The sequence below is a fragment of the Choristoneura fumiferana genome, chromosome 29 (assembly GCF_025370935.1).
Source record: "Choristoneura fumiferana chromosome 29, NRCan_CFum_1, whole genome shotgun sequence".
Taxonomy (NCBI): Eukaryota; Metazoa; Arthropoda; class Insecta; order Lepidoptera; family Tortricidae; genus Choristoneura; species Choristoneura fumiferana.
Window position 1 is genome coordinate 621,335 of NC_133500.1, and position 20,844 is coordinate 642,178.

The following is a 20,844-nucleotide window of genomic DNA, read 5'->3' on the forward strand; positions in this document are numbered from 1 at the left end:
AACATAAAAGAAATTTATATAAACTACAATTACTGTAAAGAAATAGATTATAATTAATTTCACCCATAACTTTGAAATATTAAAAACGTAAACATAGACAAAAATAGGTACCTATTTACTTATAAATTGGCAACATTATTTATCAATGTGATACAAAACCTGTTGTCTATCTATGCCTTCTTTCTGTATCTCTCTCCGCGGCTTTCCTATAAGCTGGCCATAATTTTTTTATAAGTTATTAAACTAGTTTTATAATTTAAACCCTTTAATAAAGTTAATTCCAAAAATCTCGCATTGTTTTATTTATACACCCGATACGAGCGTAAACAAGTTTAAGGCTAGCTAGGTACTCCTGAGAGTCATACATATTGAAATAAACGGGTCACCCACGTACCTATAAACTCGAGATATGCCCTGTTGCCGGGCACGTTTCAACAGCACGTAGCTCATCAAGGACGTTTTAAGAAACTTTGTTTAATAACAATATCCTCTACATCTCTCTCTACTATAATAAACTATACTCTGTTCCAACGGCAGGCGGAAAAACGAACATTGATGATGTATATCCTCGTGGGCCCTCGCGTACTTTATGAAGGACCAATTTAACACTATGAATAACTGCCGAATGTACTTTGTAAAGTACAAATTGTTATTTGAATAAGAATTTGAAGTATGAATTTTCAAATAATGTCCAAAATAAAAAAGCTGGTGAACCACGTATATACCACGCGCCATATAAATCTGCCTAAAAGTTCATTACTTAATACTCAGTTTTCACGCATTTTTGAGATACATCTTTTATGAGACGTCTTTACGTTACTCCCGGATTGTGTTCGAATCGCTTAACGGTATAGTGCCTATTCAATTATTGAAATTATTACCTTTATAGTTTTTGTGGTACTAGTCGTGGCAATGAACTTTTAGGTAAAGTTAGGCGGCGGAAGGTATGCCTTAAGTACTACGTCTGTTAAACAAAGTCAGGGCCCAGGAGGATATATTTTGTCCGATGCACTTGTTTATCATTTGCTCTTAGTACCTACAAACTTTCAAAGTATTGGCTGTTTGTAGTAACCCAAGACAATAAAACTTGTTAAGTATATCATCATAACACAAGCTTTGCTAAGCTTACTTTGGGACTAGGTCAATTGGTGTGAATTGTCCCGTGATATTTATTTATTTATTTATCATGTTTTAGAATGACGTTGAGAGATATATGCGAAAGGTTGTCCATAATAGTAAGTTTTTTCGCCTGCCGTTGGTACAGCAGGTTTTGCAGGTGGTAGGACCTTGTGCAAGGTCCACCCGGATTGCTACCACCATCTTGCTCGCTAATCCTGCCGTGAAGTAGCAGTGCTTGCACTGTTGTGTTTGCGAGTAAGACAGCCGGTGAAATTACTGGCACTTGAGGTATCCCATCTTAGGCCTCTAGGTTGGCAACGCATCTGCAATACCTCTGGTGTTGCAGATGTTTATGGGCAGTGGTGATCTCTTACCATCAGGAGACCCACTTGCTCGTATGCCATCCATTTGAATAAAAAAAACAGACAATAACCTGTCAAAAAGGGTTCTCAATCTGACAGTATTGCTTATACTTTTTTGTGCTCAATGTTCATCAGTACAGTATGTTCGCCAGCTGAAAACTGATTTCGATGATTCTCGTTTTTGATCAATAATGAATGATGTTCTAAAGCGGATCCCATAGTGAAAATCTGTTGTTGTTATATTTTCAGTCATATTGGAAATCGATTACTGTACCCTCGGCGCGCGAGTCCGACTCAGTCTTCGTTTATCAATTGCTACAACTTTTAATTTTACTTTCAATGTTTTTTTATGTTTGGACAAACAAAAATATTTTTACCTAAACATTTGTATATAATTTACTGGCCTTGAACTCGACTTCATCTGCGAATAATTCGATAATTGCTATCCCGCGGGAATCATGAAATTTTGTGGAATCAAAACTAAGTACCCTATATCACTGTAGTGGTACAGGGTCATATAGGGTATCTGAAACTACTTCCACGCCTAATTTTCACCTATCAGTCCATCAGTTAAGCATGAAACAGTAGCAAACAAAAGATATAATTATTTTCGCATTTATAAATTAGTATGGATTGTAGTGGAGTTTCCGCATTATCATAATTGAGACAAGGATAGTCATTATACATACTTAATATAGAGACATAATAGTGTTCATTATGCTATAAAGCAGTAAGTAGTACATACCTAACTATATATATCTCATCTGAGATATGCACCGGCACTTTGAGTAGTCTGACGGAAATATTTAGAATGGTTTGATGTTATTTAATAATAAGCGTAGACGGTATGTTTCACGTGTTGCCATTTAATTTCTCATATTTATAAATACTTTTCAAACCTTATAAGGATTTTTGCGAACAACTGTCGCAAACATCGTGCCACATAAATCGCAATTTATTTAAGCTCTTTTCAGTTTTTTTAGGAAATCGTTAAAAGATATCGCGATTTGTTGATCATTTAAAATTAATCGATAAGCTTTAATACGCGCCGCAATAAAACCGATTACCACGCAATCGAGCTGCAAGTAGGTATGTGTGTCAGGCGGCAGGAGCCCCGGCGCCGGTTGTTGGTGTCAGTGTCAATCTCACCGCCGAAAACTCCTAAACTAAGCAGGATTAATTTTTCTCAAAATTTTGTTAAAAATGACTCATGCTCGTAAAGTTCGTGTTTATGCTGGATCTAGGCGACATAAAATGACTTTTTATGCTCTAGTGCACAAAGTATTTTTTATTTATTTAATAAAGCCATAAATTGTATGTATAAGGTACATGCTGATGTTATGCAATACAGATAGTATCAATACAATTTTACCCAGTGGATGTAGCTAGATACATTTCACTTAATAACTCACAGTTAAAATTATAATATTTAGGGACATAACTCGATAACAATCTTTTTCAGAGCTGACAAAATTTTTGTGTGTTTGAGTGACTTAATTTCTACAGGCAATGTTTTATACACCAAGTAAAATCGTCGTAGACCAAGGCAATCAGGTACCATCAGTCTCAAACAAAAGTTTCTATATATTTTTTTATTTATAGGTATAAAAGTAAAAATTTAAAAATCAATCAAATTAAATCAATAAAACTAAAAATTTATAATTATATAGATATGCATGAACACATCGTTCGAGTTTCGTAGTAGCCGTGCAGCAACGAACCACAGAATCTTCGGAAACAAATATCTAAGTAAAAGCTTCGTATTCAAAACAAGCAAGGCGCACGCGCGATTAATGACAGCTGCGGTTGCGCCAGAGTGGCGCGCTGCAATGCAACACGAGACGCGTGCTGTGGCAATACCCGTGGTTACCAAGAAACTTCACTAGCACTGAGACATTAACTTCTTCTTACAACAATCGAGATCTACAAAAAAATATGTAATAAGTATATAAAAAAGCATGATATATTTTTAGACATACTTATTACATACTTTTTTTGTAGAAAAAAGTCAATTACTACTTTTTTTAATTAGTTTGAAACTATTTTGGTGATGTTGTCATAGTTTTTAATCTAGTTTTGCCACACCAATGCTATTTCATAAATGTGATCTGTATGCGTATGTTGAGAACCAGCATTATTTTATTATTATCTGTGGTGAAGTGTTAATCTGTCAAGAATGAACTCAACTATGACATTTATTGCTGCAAATGTCAGGTTGCGGGTGCAAATCGAATTTCGTAGCATAATCCACGCATAAATTGTGAAAAGTACAATTTGGACCGTCTATTTACGTCGTAGTTTTTCAAAGTCAAATGAAGGATATTCCTTATTATTCACGCATTGACATCTATGTACATTACATCATAACGGCGCACAAAAACAGTTCACAGATATATATTATACCCCTGCAGCAACGAAGTTAATTGTTTAAAACAAAACATTTACAGAACAAATATCTTTTAAGTAGGTATTATAATTATTATGTTGTAATTAGAATTAAATAACTGCGGGAAACGATTTAGAAAGCATTTATCTCGAAATGGTTTTCCATTTCCCAATTTGAGAAGATTCCAGTGCATGTATCATCATCATCTCGACCTTTATACGTCCCACTGCAAGGCAAGTTTCCTTTCAGAATGAGAGTTTAGCCTAGGTTTAGCGTTTGGCCCTCTCCATAACTCGCTGAGCAACATGAACCTATTTATAAGGCCTAATAATAGTGAAGCACCACGTCTCGGATCCATATGTCATCTCATCACTACTATACTACTATGTATAGTGGACTAGAGTGGACTACTTACTAAGAAATATTTAAGTGAAAGGTTAATTAGTTGACGAAGCTGATAAAGGGTCTCATCAACATGTTCGGGATGCCATGCTGTCTGCTCTGCCCCAGGTTAAGCAACAGATAAGTCGAATCACTATCTCAAACTCAAACTCACAACATTTATTGACATAAAAAAACCTACCGTCTACCGTTTAATATTACTAACTTAACCTGTACTCGTACCATCGACTTCGCAAGTGTTAACTATTGGGGCCTAGCAATTGAATTGAAGCAATTTGTTTCGCAAAAATTCCTCTGGCAATTCCCAAAAATTACATCGTTCGGTTACATAAAAAACCCGCGCTAAATTTCAAGTCGTTAATCCTTTTTTTTTTTTGGACTAGGGAAAATCCTTTATGAATGCCACCGGCCCGGGGAGGCCGGTGGGTATGTGGGATTCCCGCCCCAGAAGGAGACGGTGTGCCCACTAAAAACCCCAGGGTGTTCCTCTTCATCGCCGTTTTGCAGCCAGGCTGTGGAACTCTGCGCATCCATGGCCCGGCAGCACGGCGGTCGTCCGGTGTCACTCGGGGGATGATTGTAATGTTGACGAAGAAAGTTTATAAGTGCTGTTAATTTTTCAGTTGTTGTTTTTTAAGTTAAGCTGTTAAGTTTTCCTAATTTTTATAATTTTTTTGAGCAATTTTCTTAATTTTTTTTCCGTAAGAAAGAACAAAGCAAAATTCAAAGTTCTGCAAAGTTTAAGAAAACTTAAAAAAAAAGATACATTGAATCGGTAAAGTCGCTTTTAAGTTATGGCGTTACCAAGGGGAACATGGATCGCCTATTGCTCATTGCGGTAGCGCTACTATTAGCTTTATTTGGCGGATAAAAGCGGAAAAATGTATTTACAAACTTACACATTGAAAGCACATAAAATCAGTTCCTACAGTTTTTTCACCATAACTTGTTATAGGTTTTTTTGAGATCCCAGTTATTTAATAACGTGAACACGCAACGTGTAAAAAGTGAACGAAAAAACCTCAATTAACGACCACCTTATAGCTCTATGTAATAGGTCATACTTGTACATTTGATTTGATAACGTCCGTTTAGTATTATGTACCGAAACCTAAAAGTAGACTTATTGTAGAGTAGGTGCTTTATAAATATTTCACCGCTGTGCGTGAACACAATGACGACCTTTACTAGTTTTATCCGGACATGTCCGGACTTTTGGCCTGTCGCCTTAGCTTAGTCCGGATTAATTACTACATTTAATGATCAAATTCTTTCAGACACCACAAAGTGTGCATGGTCAATTCGCAGCTGTTGGAATGACTAACGCTAAAATTCCAGGGTAGCTAGCTTAGCAAAACAATGGTTTTAGTACTATTTACATTGTGCGTACACTTATGGAATATTAATGATGTGCAACGGATATTGATTCATCTGTGGGATGTTCGTGGTTTTATATTATACTGTGGCATGTGGTATTATATAATAATAATAAAGTGAAGTGAAGTTCACTCAAGCTAATTATGAAAGCAAGATAAAAACAAACTTATCCTCATTCAATAGATCTGTACGACTTTATAATGGTTTATAAAGATTATAAAGTCGATGGTACGACTCTATAGGGCCGGTAGAACCTTAGATTTTTGCACGCTCCGCTGTGGCAGATATTAATGCAGAAGACCGTACCTATCAATATTTAATTAAAATCAATACAGAAAACAAAGAAATTTATTTAGATTTTAACTGTTGAGTTTAATAGCCATCATTATGTTGTGCTGACTTGTGATATTGGTATGTATCGCTACCGTTACTAAATAGGCCTGGGAAGGTCGGTTCGATGACTCACAAATAATACGTGATTCCGTGACTCCGTGAGGCAGTTGGTAGATACAGTCACCAGCACCAATATCTGACACAAAGCGTGCATATATCTGATACGACTCTATTTCTAGGGGCGGTAGAACGTGTCAGATATTTTTGCACGCTCCGCTGTGGAGATATTAATGCAGATGACTGTATAGCCTAAGTTTGGATAGTGAATGTACCTACTGCGTAACCTGCTATGAAACCTTCTCACACTAAATAACAAACAATATCCCTGTTGTTACAAAGGAGTCGTAACGATATTCACTGCGAAAAGGTTTCCCAGTGCTGCTGATTTTCCAAATGCTTGGGCTGCAAAGATTTATTCTGTGAGTTCGAAGCGGACGTAAGTAGTTAATTTAATAGTTTTCTTTATATATTGCAAACTTTCTTTTTTAAACCGGCACGTTAGGTGTACTTTACATTACCGTCTCCCTACTAATAAGTAATACTAAACTTGAACACCAACGTGACGTGAATTAAACTTGACGTTATAGCATCAATATTACACGGGATACAAATTAATAAAATAGCTTCCTGTCTGGCACTGAACGCAACCGTTCGTCCGGAAGTGCGTTTCGTTTGTTTTTGATATTTTTATGTTGCCGCCTTGTATAATTATAAAATAAAAAAAAGAATCATCTCACGACGGACACGTTACTATTTTTATCATAAAGTAAAAGATATTTATTGACAATTATGTTGTTATTTTATTTTCATTCAGTAAATATGCATAATTGCAGGTGTCTATGGGCGGTGGTGATCTCTTACCATCAGGAGACCCACTTGCTCGTTTGCCATCCAATGGAATAAAAAAAAACAGATTCAAGATTTTGCTCTTATAAGAACTCAAAATATAAGTAGAGAAAGGAAATAAACATTTATGTTTTCTTTATACATGTTTAAAGTACATATGTAATTACTGTTCAGTTCTGTCTAACAGTTTTAACAGTTTGTACCTAAGGGTATCATCAACTCATCACCGTCGCCATTTTTTTTCCTTCTACTACACATACCTACACGTTTTTGTGTTTTCATAGTTTTAGCACAGATTAAGTAATTAAGTACAAGTAGTTTTAGTAGCTAAATCAAATTACGGTACCTAATAATATAAATGCAACGGTTTTTGAGTATCTGTGTGTGGTGTGTGTGTGTGTGTGTGTGTGTGTGTGTGTGTGTGTGTGTGTATGTATGATTGTTACTCCTTCACGCTAAAACGGCTAGACTGATTTGGATGAAATTTGGTATGTAGATAGCTGGACATCTGGAATATAAGGTACTTTTTATCTCGATATTCCCACGGGATCGAGATAAAATCTCAATATCTCATCTGCTGGGTATAGAGTCACGAAATTTGGCACTGTCGTTTACCTTAAAATGCAACGTCAATAAAGATGACGATGTAATTCCCACGGGATTATTATAAAATCCCCGAGGATTTCTCAAGTAAAGCTAATGCCAGCCGCTGAGCAGGTCACTGACGTTTTCGACGGTATTTCACTATAATATGGGCATGCAAGATTTTAACACCTCTTGTTTAGTGAACTAAAGCGTTTAAAATCTACACTTCAATTTAACCTTGTACCTGTTAGTACCTGTCTTTTAACATACCGCAAAACGAGGCTACTTTGCACCAATTTTTGCTCCAAATTTCGTAATCTTAGTTTTATTTTAAAAATTATTATTCTGGGGTATGTTCATATATGTATTTATGTAAAGTAGATCACCCCTACTATCATGCTGGCTTGCTTAAACTACGTCATAATGTTGTTTTAATATATATATTAAAACTTTAATTTAGGAGCAATGTTACCAGGCGTTTGGGTAACTATGGTACTGAATTTAATTTCATTCATAATTCATACTAGGAGGCGTTTGGTGTATTTTTACCCCATCATTATCATTGCACTCTGTCTTATCACTGTACGGCGTCTGACAGGAAAAGAAAAGAAAATATCGAAGCAAAAATTGAAGTTCAGTTTTGCCACTTTATTGGGAAGTGTATCTGGTACCGGGACTTCGACCTGCAAGACATTTAAACAAAATACAGAACTGGAGCATAGTTACCCAGTGGGGGGCAAAGTAGCCTCGTATTACGTTAATGGTTATGATAACATACAGCCTAGTGGCTATATTTTGATAGGTACTCAACATATATGTACCAAGGGCAAAACTAAGAGGGCGAAGGCCTTTTCGTCGAATATTTTTGGTCTAGTAACTTTTGATCGAATGATTGTTTGGTAAAATTTTTGTTCAAGTAGGAAATATTTCAGTTTTTTTGCACGGGCTACTCAGATTAAAGATAGATTTGGTTTTTATTTAAACATTCCAAAGCACTTGTCGTTCTCGACAGCTACTTTATAACAAATTTATAGGCAGAAAAAGACGGCGGTGAATCGCGAATTTGTCCAAATTTGGCGGATTTGGTATATACAAGTAGTGCTTAATATGGTAGCTCAGTTCCAAACATGGCCAATGCGCCGACAAAGAGCTTCTTTAGTGCATCTAATATTATACGGTCTCGTGTTGAAAGGACCAAATATAACCGGTTAATCTTGAAGTTGTAAATTAAAAAAACAAAAAAAGTACCTATATACCTGTGTTTTCTGTACTGTGTTGGTGTGTAATAAGGAGTTATTTCATTGTATTCTATTGTAAAGAATCATCATCATCCCACCAGCCCATACACGTCCCACTGCTGGGCTTAGGCCTCCTCTTTATGGGAGGTACCCTATAACGCTGCTTTAATAACCTCTCAATGGACTCGCATCGGTTTTTACTAGCGCATTAAAATCAAACCTGCGGGCGTTTGTGCTAAATAACAGCATTAAGTTCTCACGTGCGAACTAAATTAGCATCGATTAGTTGCGGGAATGTTCGGCATTTCCTACGGCTACAGTACAACCGAGTTTTAGAACGAAATAAGATCTAGAATGCATTTCCTTTTTTTTAGGGCACTGCCGTTGGCAGATTAAAACTAGTAGAGACGGACTGTGTTCCAACTGCAACGTAACCACAGTGTAAGAAAATGTAGTTCTTAGATTGTAAGTTCTTACCCCCTTATTCATAAAACTTAACAAGCCTATGTTAACTAACAAATGCTTTGTTCCTTTCTAACAAATACAAATGTCGAAGTGACAGATAAGGAAAAACGAATTTTAGCGGCATTTTAACTAAAATAGGTTTGATTGTCGTTTATCAATTATGGGGTTAGACTTTGACGTAACCGAGGATTTTCACAGAGGCGAAATATCGCTAGATGGCGTTAGTAGCGTGAGGTCCGTTTGACGTTTGCTCGTGATTGGCTAAATAACTAAATGAGCCAATCGCAAGCAAACGTCAAACGGACCTCACGATAGTAACGCCATCTAGCGATATTTCGCCTCTGTGAAAACCCTCATTGCAGCCAGTGTGTAGGTTGCGAGCAGTCTGCAGTTTGTACAGTCACCATCATTAATATCTGTTACAGCGGAGCGTGAAAAAATATCTGACACGTCCTTCCGGCCCTAGAAATAGAGTCTTATGAGATATTTATGCACGCTTGTTGTGTCAGATATTGGTGCTGGTGACTGTACCTACCGACTGCAATTACTGCAAAGAACTGCAGTAAAAAATTTAGGGGCTGTCGGCAGTTGCGGTTACGTTGCAGTTGGAATGCAGTGTGTCTGTACTGGCGCTTAGATCAGCCATGTCAAACATAGGACCTAAGATTTCCTTCCTACGGCCCGAGACAATTTTGAAAATAGACAACTTATTCATTAGGGAGAGGTACAGTTGCCAGAACTAACATCTGACACAACCACGCAACATAGCGTGCATAAATATCTGACACAAGACTATTTCTAGGGCCGGTAGGACATGTCAGATATTTTTGCGCGCTCCGCCAGAAATTAATGTAGCTGACTGTACTATTATCTATTCTGTGACTGTACTAAGAAGGGTTTTTTTTAGAATTTCTCACGGGATAGAGAGATAGCCAAATATTTATTCTAGTTTATGCTCTAGTTGTCCTGCAGATTAGCTCTGGTGGAAGAATGTCAGATGTCAAAGGCTTATAAACAGCGCTGTTACTACCGTAGCATTGGTAAAAAGTTTATAGGTAGTATTTTTTTTTATGGTATAGGGGGCAAATGAGCAGGCGGATCGCCTGATGGTAAGCGATTACCGTCGCCCATGGACACCTGCAACGCCAGAAGAGTCACAAGTGCGTTGCCGGCCTTTAAGGTAGGAGTACGCTCTTTTCTTGAAAACTAAGCGTAGTGTAGTGTAGGTAAGCTTGCTGCAGTTGCTTGTGTTGCAATTTAATCATTTGCCATCCTTTGTTACACAAAATAAACAAACTCACATCGCACGATAATAAATTATTTACGTATGACTTAATTATTGTACAAATTTTAATTATTGACAAAGTTTCAATATTCAAGTGCATGTTAGAAGAAATACTTATCAAGTACGAAGACGTAACATGAAAGAACCTATTGATTGAACACGTTTGCACGTTCGTAATCATAAAGTACCTACTCGCCGAGGCTAGTGTTGCCGAAAAATAGTTAGTTTGCAATCGATAGTTTTAATCGAAAAAAGGCCATACTATCGATAGGCCTGTCGATACTATCGATAGTATCAATATCTCTTTTCGTGCTATACTATCGATAGTATCGAGAGTACCGATATTATTGCTGTCTAATAATAATAAACTATCGATACTATCGATAGTATTGAACAGAAAATTACGAAAAGTATCGATAGTGTCGATACTATATTTCAATACTATCGGATTATAAGCAAGATTGCAAGATGTAAAGGTTTCGTGTAAGGTAGGTAAGGCTTTCGACTTACTTAACGATCTACCAAACCTAACAATACAATACAATAACTCTTTATTGCACACCAACACATAGCAAGCAGTACAGAAAAACAGGAATATAGACAGAGACTTTCTGAGGTAAGCAATAGGCGGCCTTATCGCTTCAGAGCGATCTCTTCCAGGCAACCTTTACAATGGAATGGATGGAGAAGTAAGGAATAAATTTAAGCAGGTGGTGAATTTGCATTAACCTAACCAACTTACTCTTAGGACTTAGAAGATTCAGTTGCTGCAACTTCTGTTCTGTCAACCACCCCGTGTAGATGCAACCGATACTATTGAAATAACGGTATCAATAGATTGTTCAAAACTATCGATAGTATCGATAGTATTTCTTAATTTTGTTCAATACTATCGATACTATCGATAGTTTTGCATTATTACACATCAAAAATATCGATACTATCGCTTTTGCTCGAATTATCGATAGTCTATCGAAACATTATCGATAGTGGACTATCGATCGGCAACACTAGCCCAGGCAGGGGCAACGCAACCATACAGCCTAAAGGGGAAATGCTGCACAAACCTGATCTACGTAGAAATTCGCGACCGTGGCTTTGATTATTCAAACTTTTTAAACTCATTACAAAGTTCGAGCGGACGTAAGTACAACATAAGTTGGTACATGTTTAAGTTATCAAATGTTTTATATATAACTAGCGCAAAAACTTAACAGGTAAGTACCTACTTCACTTACTTGACTAGTACGTACCGAAAAAATCCTCCCAAGTCATAGAATGGTCGGAGTCGTTAGCACCGTCCATCTTCCAACACTATAACATTTTCTACGCTCAAACAAAACACTCAAGTTTATGTCACCAAACACTGAACTACATGTTTCGTTTATTTTGTTGACAAACAAAACAAATAACGAACGCTGTACGCGAACGGAACGCACGGCCTCTCCGCCGGCCGTCGACTCGTGAATGAGAATGAGAAAAATAAAATAAAAAAAAACCACGATACGGTGCTAGCTACGATGCAGTTGCGTTGATGTGTGCGTGAGGAGCGAGATGCGTTTATCACCATCTCTTTCACGCGTAGTAAAGTACGGATGCACCAGGAAATGTGTATTTTTTTAAAAATAGAATGCGTGTCGGTTTGTTTGTCTTCTCGTCAACAAATCTGAAATTGTTGTTTCAATGACACATTTTCGTTAAGTAGATGTGAAGCTCCGCTTCACTTCAAAGTGATCATCTCATCTGTTCAGAATGTGATACAGTGGATGAAAATAATGTAGACATATGAATATGAATCAGGCTCGAAGGACCATTTCTATTCTCTTCTTGTCTCTGCGTAAGCTAGTCTAAGTTAAAATTGTTCCTGTTGCGTACAGGAAGGTAGTGCCACCAGAGTTGAGTGAGGCACAAGTTGAGGTCTGGGCCCTATGTACCTACACGAAGTGCAAAATTCGAACTTCGTATCTTGGCGTCCTGCTGACCCTTATATTATTTAATACGAGAGTGAAAACGACGGTATGATACGAACTTCGATTTACGAATTTCGTTCGTAGTAGCCCCCCAGCAGGGTTTTTTTTAATTGAAAGCAGGTTTTCTAGCGATGGTTCTTAGACATGTTTCATCAAAATCAGTTCAGCCGTTTTTGAGATGTTGAACTTTGATTGAAGTGACAAAGACGGGGGTTTTCCATCTTTTTGTTGATTTGTTGATTGTGGGTTATTGTTCATTCATTTTATGATGATTTTCCTAATGTTTATTACAAATAAGAAAAACGTTATATATTTGTTCATTAAACAAAAGGTAGCGCGTAGTTTTCGAAACTCTTTTTTAAATAAGAAAATTTCTTCATTCATTGATACACAGGTTTTTGGTTTCTGAACTGATTTTTGTTCTTGTTGGTGCGACTAAAGCTATTGAGACAACTGAACTGACCTGACAGCGCTTGAATTTTATTGCAAAATACACTTTAATGCACATGTTTACGTCATATTTTGGCTTTGATAATAATAATAAAATATTTTGTAACTTTTGATCTTTTCCTTTTCCATTCAATAGACGTGTGACGTCACACATCATTGATCGGACACGATCGTCAACGGACGAACGATTTCTAACAACATGGCGGACTTTTAATCAGTTGTTGTGTTTCGCATTTGCATTTCGTCAGTTAATTATAAATAAGTAAACATTGACCTTTTTCGCTCGTAAATTTAATAGTCTAATATTAATAATACTTGAGACAGTTTTCAGTTCGTGGGAATAGTTTTAAGGATATGTGATTTAAGGTGAATACCGTGTACTCGTATGTTGAATAACATAAGCCGATTTAATTGCATTTCGCTGTCACATTGCAGTTCACGTTGCTTTTTATTCAATTAAGAACTAATCTTTTACATGTTCGTATTGAAATAATACAATTTCTTTCTTGTTGTTGTAGTAAATCATTGGAGACGAATCGTGGTGGATCTTGTGGTCTTTTGCCTTATAACTGGTTGTTGTTGCGATGCCAAGGCGCGGTCCAGAGGCCGTGCAGGCGCTTGAGCCGCCAAAGAAGAAGTTAAAAGCAGTTTCAGAGCAGCTTTCCTTATTATGTCCGAGTTTGGATGCGAGTTTCACGGACGACGAGGCTCTGCCGCCCGGGATCGTCTTTTCAGACATTCAGCAGAAGAAATGGCGCATTGGAAAGCCTATTGGTAAGATCTGGAAGCAGCCGAGATTATGAGCGTAATTTGATTATTAATTGTCACCAAAAACAACCCTAACTTGTAATCAAATTGTAAGTGTCTGATCTACTTTGCTATCTGTAAAGGAAGGCTTGTGGGAATAATCAAATTTAGATACTTACTATGTATTAGACAACAGTCTTAAAGATGTAAATGGTACTTCTTCTTCCGGTGCCCTCTCCTATTGGAGGTCAGCTATCATTAGAGCTATCCTTACCTTATAGACTGCCGCTCAAAAGAGGGCCTGTACTTATTCCGAACCAGTCTCTAAGGTTTCTTAACCACGAGGTACATCTACGGCCAGGTGGTCTGCGGCCTTGTATCTTCCCCTGGATAATCTGACTTGCAATAGAATTATTTTCGAGGCTGCTATGGAAAATTGCAGAATGCAAAGTATAAGATTGTGCATTCCTTTTTTGAACAAAACATAATGTGATTGGAAACATTTTAACTCCAAAAGATTTAGGTTTTTGCAATAAACCACATAGCGTAGGCTCATAAGCATTGACATCTATGTACTAGACTGCGTGTTTCTTACATCAAAACGGTGCACAAAAACAGTTCACAGCGCAGTTTTGTGAACAGTTCACTATAGTCTGTTAATGTCCGTGACAGCGGTTGTGTCAAAGTAATATTGATGATTGATGTGCTGTGCATTTTGTTCCAAACAACCAGTCTAGTGCCGTAAGGTACATAGATGTAGATGCTCATAAGCCTGTAAGATTGTACTAACCCCTTGTATGGCGGATATAGAATAAAACCTGCATTGTAGTCTCGTTTGACTAAAACTATACCAATCTTACAGATTAACGCCTTCATGATCATATATCCCTACATGCTATGCTTGTAACTAGTAGCAGGCTTTTTCTGCTTTGTGACAAGAACTGCCTACAAACAGAGAACCAGACTGTTGGTTTGTGGCATTTAATGTGTCTGAATAAAAATAGACAAAAATAACCTTAAATTTTGCTAAAATCTGTGCCTAACCATATGACAGGTTTCTTATGCACATACAAACTGTGTTTTATAAACAAAACAAAGGGTTTAGTGTTATCTCAACTATTCCAGTCCAAGCTAATCTAACATTTGTATGTTCTAAATATATGTAGCAAACTGAATAATATATATTTTTTTATCTTAGCCATCACACATCTGTCTGGGCTATAGTTTATTTTTTACTTCTTTTAATGGTCAATCAACTTTTAAGTGTTTGTTATTCTGTCCTGTAACTCAAGGAGTCATTAGTGATAGATCAACTTGCTTAGAAAAATGTTTGCAATGTATACTAGCATGCTTAGGAGATGAGCCAAATGATACAGGAGTCACCGAGGAGACATTACCATGGCAACAAGCTACACTAAAAAGTTTATTGTCTGTTAAATAAAACTATGTTTGCAGGTAGAGGCAGCTTTGGTAGGATATATCTTGCCTCTGACAATGTTGACAAGGATGTCACTAAGCTGAATGCTAATTATGTGGTCAAAATTGAGCCCCACAGTAACGGGCCCCTGTTTGTTGAGGTGCACTGCCTCGTTCGCACCTCACAGGTGTCCAAAAGTAAGTATAAACATAGGGACTGTGTAAACAACTTTAACTGGTTTTTCATTATGTACAGTCATGGAAACTGAGTCACGTACCAGAGTGGAACCGTTTCATAATCCATTTTGCTACAACTCCTTTAGCAAATGTATGGAATGTCAACATGACATCAGTATCACTAATGTTCCACCCTTGTACATTGATTCAGTTTCCTCAACTGTGTACAGGAAAAGAGAGTTTGGGGTAAATTATTAAGATCAAATGAATAAGACTGGGATTATGGGATGATATGGTGGAAAATCCCAACTCATAACTGTGATTAGTAAAGACTCTTTGCAAACTTGATGTCACACCTTGTGTTCCACACACTCAGTTTATTACTGAGGTACTTAAAACAATGATATAACAATAACATTTATTTATAATCTAAAACAAGTTCCATGTAAAGATAACGATGGAAGTATAAAAAGAAAAACCTTTGCCGGTTTTGACATAAGAATTTATTTGTAATTAAAACTGATACTATGGTCAAGGTCAACCATGGAACCATTTAACAGTAAACGTCATAGTGACATCGCATTAATTAACAAGGAAAATCGTAATGACTTTTCCTTTCAAAAGGTTCCATGGTGGCTCATGAATTAAAGTCCTTGACCATACTATGTCTGCAGTAAAACAGGTGCATTATAACACTGTTCTACCTACCTTGTCTTTAATTATTTAATGTTAATTTAATCAACTTACCACTGTAACCTTGCTTGTGGCACTTGAGTAAATGAAATAAAAATGTGATTGTAGTAATTTAATTCATTTAAGTTTAGTTATTTATGAAAAATAGCTGTAGCTCTCAACTTCTATATCCCACTGAAATTATGCATTTATGTGGTATTAAGAGTATGTTTATCTTTTACAACATAGTTTTCCAACTGACTGACTTTTCTAAATTGTTTTTTTTACATTTTTACAGTCAAAGAATGGCGACAAGAAAACAAACAGAAGCGTATCGGCATGCCAGTCTACATCGCAAGCGGCTCATTCACAGATGAGAAGACTGGCACCAAATATAGGTTCCTAGTCCTGCCCCGTTACGACATTGATTTGCAGAAAATTATCGCCCGTAGTAAAGTACTGGATCTAAAAAATGTTTTGGTTCTCGCTCTGCAGATACTTGATGTACTTGAATATCTACACAACCAGGGGTACACACATTCAGATATAAAAAGCTCAAATCTTATGCTTGGTTTCGAAGGTGGCAAAATAAATAAGTTCCCAATGGTTAAACCCTCTTCATCATTTCAAAAGGAAACAAAAGATGTTGCAGTGCTGTCAGGAAAGTACAGGAGAGTCAAGAGTGGGAAGGCAAGGGCTTCAAACTATTATGATGATGAGGACTTTGTTATAAAAGACTCTAAAACTGATTGTGATGAAACCTGCGATAGTGAGAAAAGACTAGACAGTGTCAAAAACAAACTTCGAAAGATATTGTCTGACAAAGACAGCAGAACTTTGCACAGACACCATGCATTTAACCTCCGACAACTTTCAAGCTATGTCAATTATGAAGACATGACTAGTTCCGTGTGCTCTGACCAGTCCTATCAAAAGTTATTAGACGACTTTGGTAATAAAAGTATCATAAGAACTACTGCAGAATTCTATCAGGACTCCAAAAGGAAGAAACCAAGTGTAGATGATGCAAACCTTGATGAAATTCATAAAGAAGCGATTCTGTCTCAGTCCAATAAACAGATTTACTTGCTAGACTATGGTTTGGCATCAAAGTTTTTAGATTCAGAAGGCAAACATAAGGACTTCGGTATGGACGCGAGGAAAGCTCATGATGGTACTTTAGAGTATAGCTCTCGAGACTCGCATATTGGAGCTCATTCAAGAAGGTCAGATCTTGAAACTCTTGGATATAACCTCATTGATTGGCTTACGGGGTCCTTGCCATGGAAAACAACAGAAGTCCTTGCTGAGCCTGACCTAGTACACGCTTTAAAGAAAAACTACATGAGTGATATAAAATCGTTCCTGAAAACCAGCTTCAAGACTGAGTTTTACCCTCAATTCATGGAAAAATACCTAGAATATATTACAAGTTTGGATTTCACACAGAAACCAGACTATGACTATTGTCGCAGCTTATTCAAAAGTGAACTCCTGAAAAATGCAGATAAAGGAGTTTCATTGAAACTCGCCGAGCCCCCATGCTCTCCCATGGGTCGTAAAATGTGTTATTCAAGAAGGTTTGGAAGGAAGAATACGCCAGCGGACTTTTTGGCCAGAAATGGTATAAAGAAAGCTTATGAGAGGGAGAATGTGTGCTCTCTCGAGAATGACTTGAAGCTAGAGCTGTTAAAACAGACCATCAACATTTCCAGTGAGGGTATTAGAAAGCCATGCACTTCCAGGAACTTCTTTGTTTCTGATGCAGACCTAGTCGCTCGACTGAAGAAATCCCTGATGCCACATGACATCCTTGGAAAGAAGTTATCACCGAAAAACTTGCGATCGAACAAGAAAGTACAAAAACGTAGAGGTAAAAGGACTCATAGAAACAGCATTGGTAAATTTGGCAACTTTATGGGCTCAGCAAAGCAGTTTACTTGGGCTGAAATATTAGCTCAAAATCCAGAAGATATTCTCAGAAGAGAACGCAATGTAGCTAACAATGACGAGGAAGACGATGATGAGGATACCTGCAAATACAGGATCAGGAAATTGTCCAACGCATCATCGGAATGCAGTGATTCCAATCTTCAATCACCACTGCTGCAAAAAGATTTCTTACAAGGTGTTAAGCTTACATATGCTATGAAAGAAGTAATATCCAACTTCAAGAAGAAGATAACAAACAAAGGAGGTAAGGAATCCGAAGAGATTCCAGAAGAATTAAAAGGTTATACACCAGCTATGATTAAAATCTACAGGATTAAAGAAAAAAGGGAGGCAAGGGAGAAGGAGGCCCTTAAAACACAGACTGACACCAAGGTGACACCATCAGAACCTAGATGCACTAGGTCAATGAGAAACAAAAAGGTAGCAAAGAAAACTCAAGTGCCTGTTATAACTAGAACTACTAGAAATAAAAGTAGCGTGGACAGCATCAAAGTGAAAGAGGTGACTGTTAGTATTGAAAAAATTAAGATTGATGTTAAACCTAAAGCTAGGCATGTTAAGAAGCAAGAGGTGAAATTTACCGAAAATCCTAAGTCACCTGCAGCTAATAAGATTAAAAGTAAGTACTTCTTTGGTCATGAAGGGCTTCATCAGCATCACGCTTACTGATTGGAAAGGGATAAACTAGTCTTGTTGGATAACATTACACCGTAAAATATGTATCTGTTTTTTGATCGAAATATGACTAATACTCATACAATGCCACAGGGCGGCCAAAACTGAAAATAAAAGGTTTTAGCATTAGAAAAAGGGTAAACAATCTTGAAGTCTTTTTATTGAAAGAAGATTTAAAAAAAACAGAAACCATTCCATTACTAATGATACCAAAAGCATGTAATTGAACATATTATGTCCTTGCTAATTGTGACATATTTGCTGTGACTTATTTTTCAAAAGTTTTTTTCAATAAAGACGCGTCAAGATCGCTTACCTTCTTTTTAATTCAAAAAAAAATTAAGTATAGTTATATTTCAGTCAAACATCAGATTGGTTCAGTATTGTACAATGAGAACCCTATATTTAATATCTTTAGGTAAGCTAGCATGCCAGGCCGATAGTGTACAGATATCTTTAAATTCTTCCGGGATATTTCAGGAGGTTATTGGGTTAGTTTGACTAACCTAACTGACCCCTATAAAAGTTTTTCCATCGGAATCTTTGATCCAAAGTGTAACCTTTGACGCGGTACACTTTGAATATCGATCAATGTATGGAAATGATAACCACCGTCAAAAACATTTACAAGGATTTTCAGTGTAACTAATGCCCTCTGCACTGCACATGGAGCTACTCAAAAAATCAGTTTTAGTCATTTCTGTCATAGAGAAATATTTTAGTCGCTCAAATTTCACTACAAAAACGCAGAAAACTCTGGTACCAGTAGCGCGGCGACCAGCACGCACGACGCGTCACGCGTGATCAGTTGCGAACGCGTTGCTAACCAGTTGCTGACTGGTCGCGTCGTATGCGAACCTCGATGAAAGTGTATGGCGGTGACGCTCAAACAACTCGATAGTAATTTTGAGTTTATAACTAGTTACTTTTGAGTAGCTCCATGTGCGGAGGCTTACTCTTCTCAAAACCATTGATAACGTTTATTCTTTGGTTCTAGAATCGCCTACCAGAACTCGGACAGCTACTGTCCCTACCAACAGACGCCGATTGAGAAGCAGCAAACGTAAAGCATGAGCTACTACAGCCACTTATTGACGGGATAAACATTTTGACATTATTATTGATTTATTAATATGTTGTAAGGTCAGGTAAAACTTAACATGGATCTTGCAAGATCTTGTTTCTTGTAAAACAAAGGCGCAAGAAAAGGTACACATTCTCGTCATAACTTTGCGTCTCTTCCGCTATGCGTGCAAATTTTAAATATTATTTCAGCGGGGTATTTTTATTTGTCAACTTTTCTTGTCTTTATCTGTTTGAATTGAAAAAGTACATATTCTGAAAAGAATGTTGTACGTACCAATCGTGATTCTAATACGACAATGTCTTGCCAGTCTTGTTAAGTTTTACCGCACCTTACCACGCTAAAACCTGTTCAAAATCCGCCGCCTTTAAACATCAATTATTTTCGCAATGCAAAATCATTGCGTGTTTATGACAAATTTGAAAACTGATTGAAATATATTACAATTTTAATTATAAATCAAAATTGAAACTGTATTGCCGGTATGAAAGTTGTCTGTGATTTTTATCATTGCATATTGATATTCAAATTTACCAACTCTTAACTAGAAGTTTTGTTCTACACGTAGATTAATTATATTAAGTATAATATGCGAACGGTTTTAAACGCTTTTTGTAATTTCGAGTAGAAGTATAATAAATCTGTTGAATAAGATTTTGTGTTTCATTACTCCTACAACTAGACAATACTATTATGCATTTACTGAAATTCGTAAGTAATAGTACAAGTCCTAGGTATAAAGGGCCCCATACACGGTACGATCCGTCGCTTCAGACCGATCGTAATGACGAATAAACAGTAAATGACAAGATCGTTAACGATTTACTTCATCGAAGACTATGTCTGATATCGCAACGAAATCCCATCGTAACGATAAATCGACAGTGTATGGCTCTACGATCAATCGTCACGATTTTCATCAGATCGATCGTAAAGGCGAATCGAATCGTGTATGGGGCCCTTAATAAGACTGAGGGCCTACTCCGAAGTTCGAAAATCAAAGTTCGTATCGTACCGTCCCTCTCGCTCTCGTACTAAATAGAACTCGAACGACACAAACTTCGAATTTCATAGTAGCCCTGCAGGTAGTTTCAAGTGCTTGCATTTTTCGCATTGATTCGCCCATGCACTATTTAATTTTGATTTACATTGTTGCTTACCGGATTGATTTTAAAGCTAGGCTTGTTTATCCAGACTATGCATAAACAAGAGCGTGTTGGACACACTTGAAAGAGGGTTCCG

The 20,844-nt window shown here is 37.0% G+C and overlaps 2 protein-coding genes across 2 annotated transcripts in view; one reads left to right on the forward strand and one right to left on the reverse strand.

Moving 5' to 3' along the window:
- The window catches only part of LOC141444286 (uncharacterized), a 145,171-nt gene extending 133,258 nt beyond the window's left edge, over positions 1 to 11,913 (reverse strand). Inside the window, 1 exon segment of the mRNA XM_074109782.1 lies at positions 11,712 to 11,913. Coding sequence (XP_073965883.1) covers positions 11,712 to 11,763 — 52 coding nt within the window. The 5' untranslated portion in view covers positions 11,764 to 11,913.
- Positions 11,914 to 13,031: 1,118 nt separating this feature from the next.
- On the forward strand, positions 13,032 to 20,256 carry LOC141444132 (uncharacterized). Its single transcript, XM_074109563.1, has 5 exons — positions 13,032 to 13,244; positions 13,397 to 13,652; positions 15,081 to 15,239; positions 16,189 to 18,462; positions 19,516 to 20,256. The coding sequence occupies exons 2-5, from the start codon at positions 13,463 to 13,465 to the stop codon at positions 19,590 to 19,592; spliced, it is 2,700 nt and encodes an 899-aa protein (XP_073965664.1). The 5' UTR covers positions 13,032 to 13,244; positions 13,397 to 13,462; the 3' UTR covers positions 19,593 to 20,256.
- The last annotated feature ends 588 nt before the right edge of the window (positions 20,257 to 20,844 follow it).

Excerpts from the sequence above, each read along its gene's own strand:
- LOC141444132 (XM_074109563.1), top strand. The coding sequence starts at position 13,463 with ATGCCAAGGCGCGGTCCAGAGGCCGTGCAGGCGCTTGAGCCGCCAAAG. Across the intron at positions 15,240-16,188 it reads CACCTCACAGGTGTCCAAAA|TCAAAGAATGGCGACAAGAA; the intron begins GTAAGTATAAAC and ends ACATTTTTACAG. Across the intron at positions 18,463-19,515 it reads TGCAGCTAATAAGATTAAAA|AATCGCCTACCAGAACTCGG; the intron begins GTAAGTACTTCT and ends CTTTGGTTCTAG.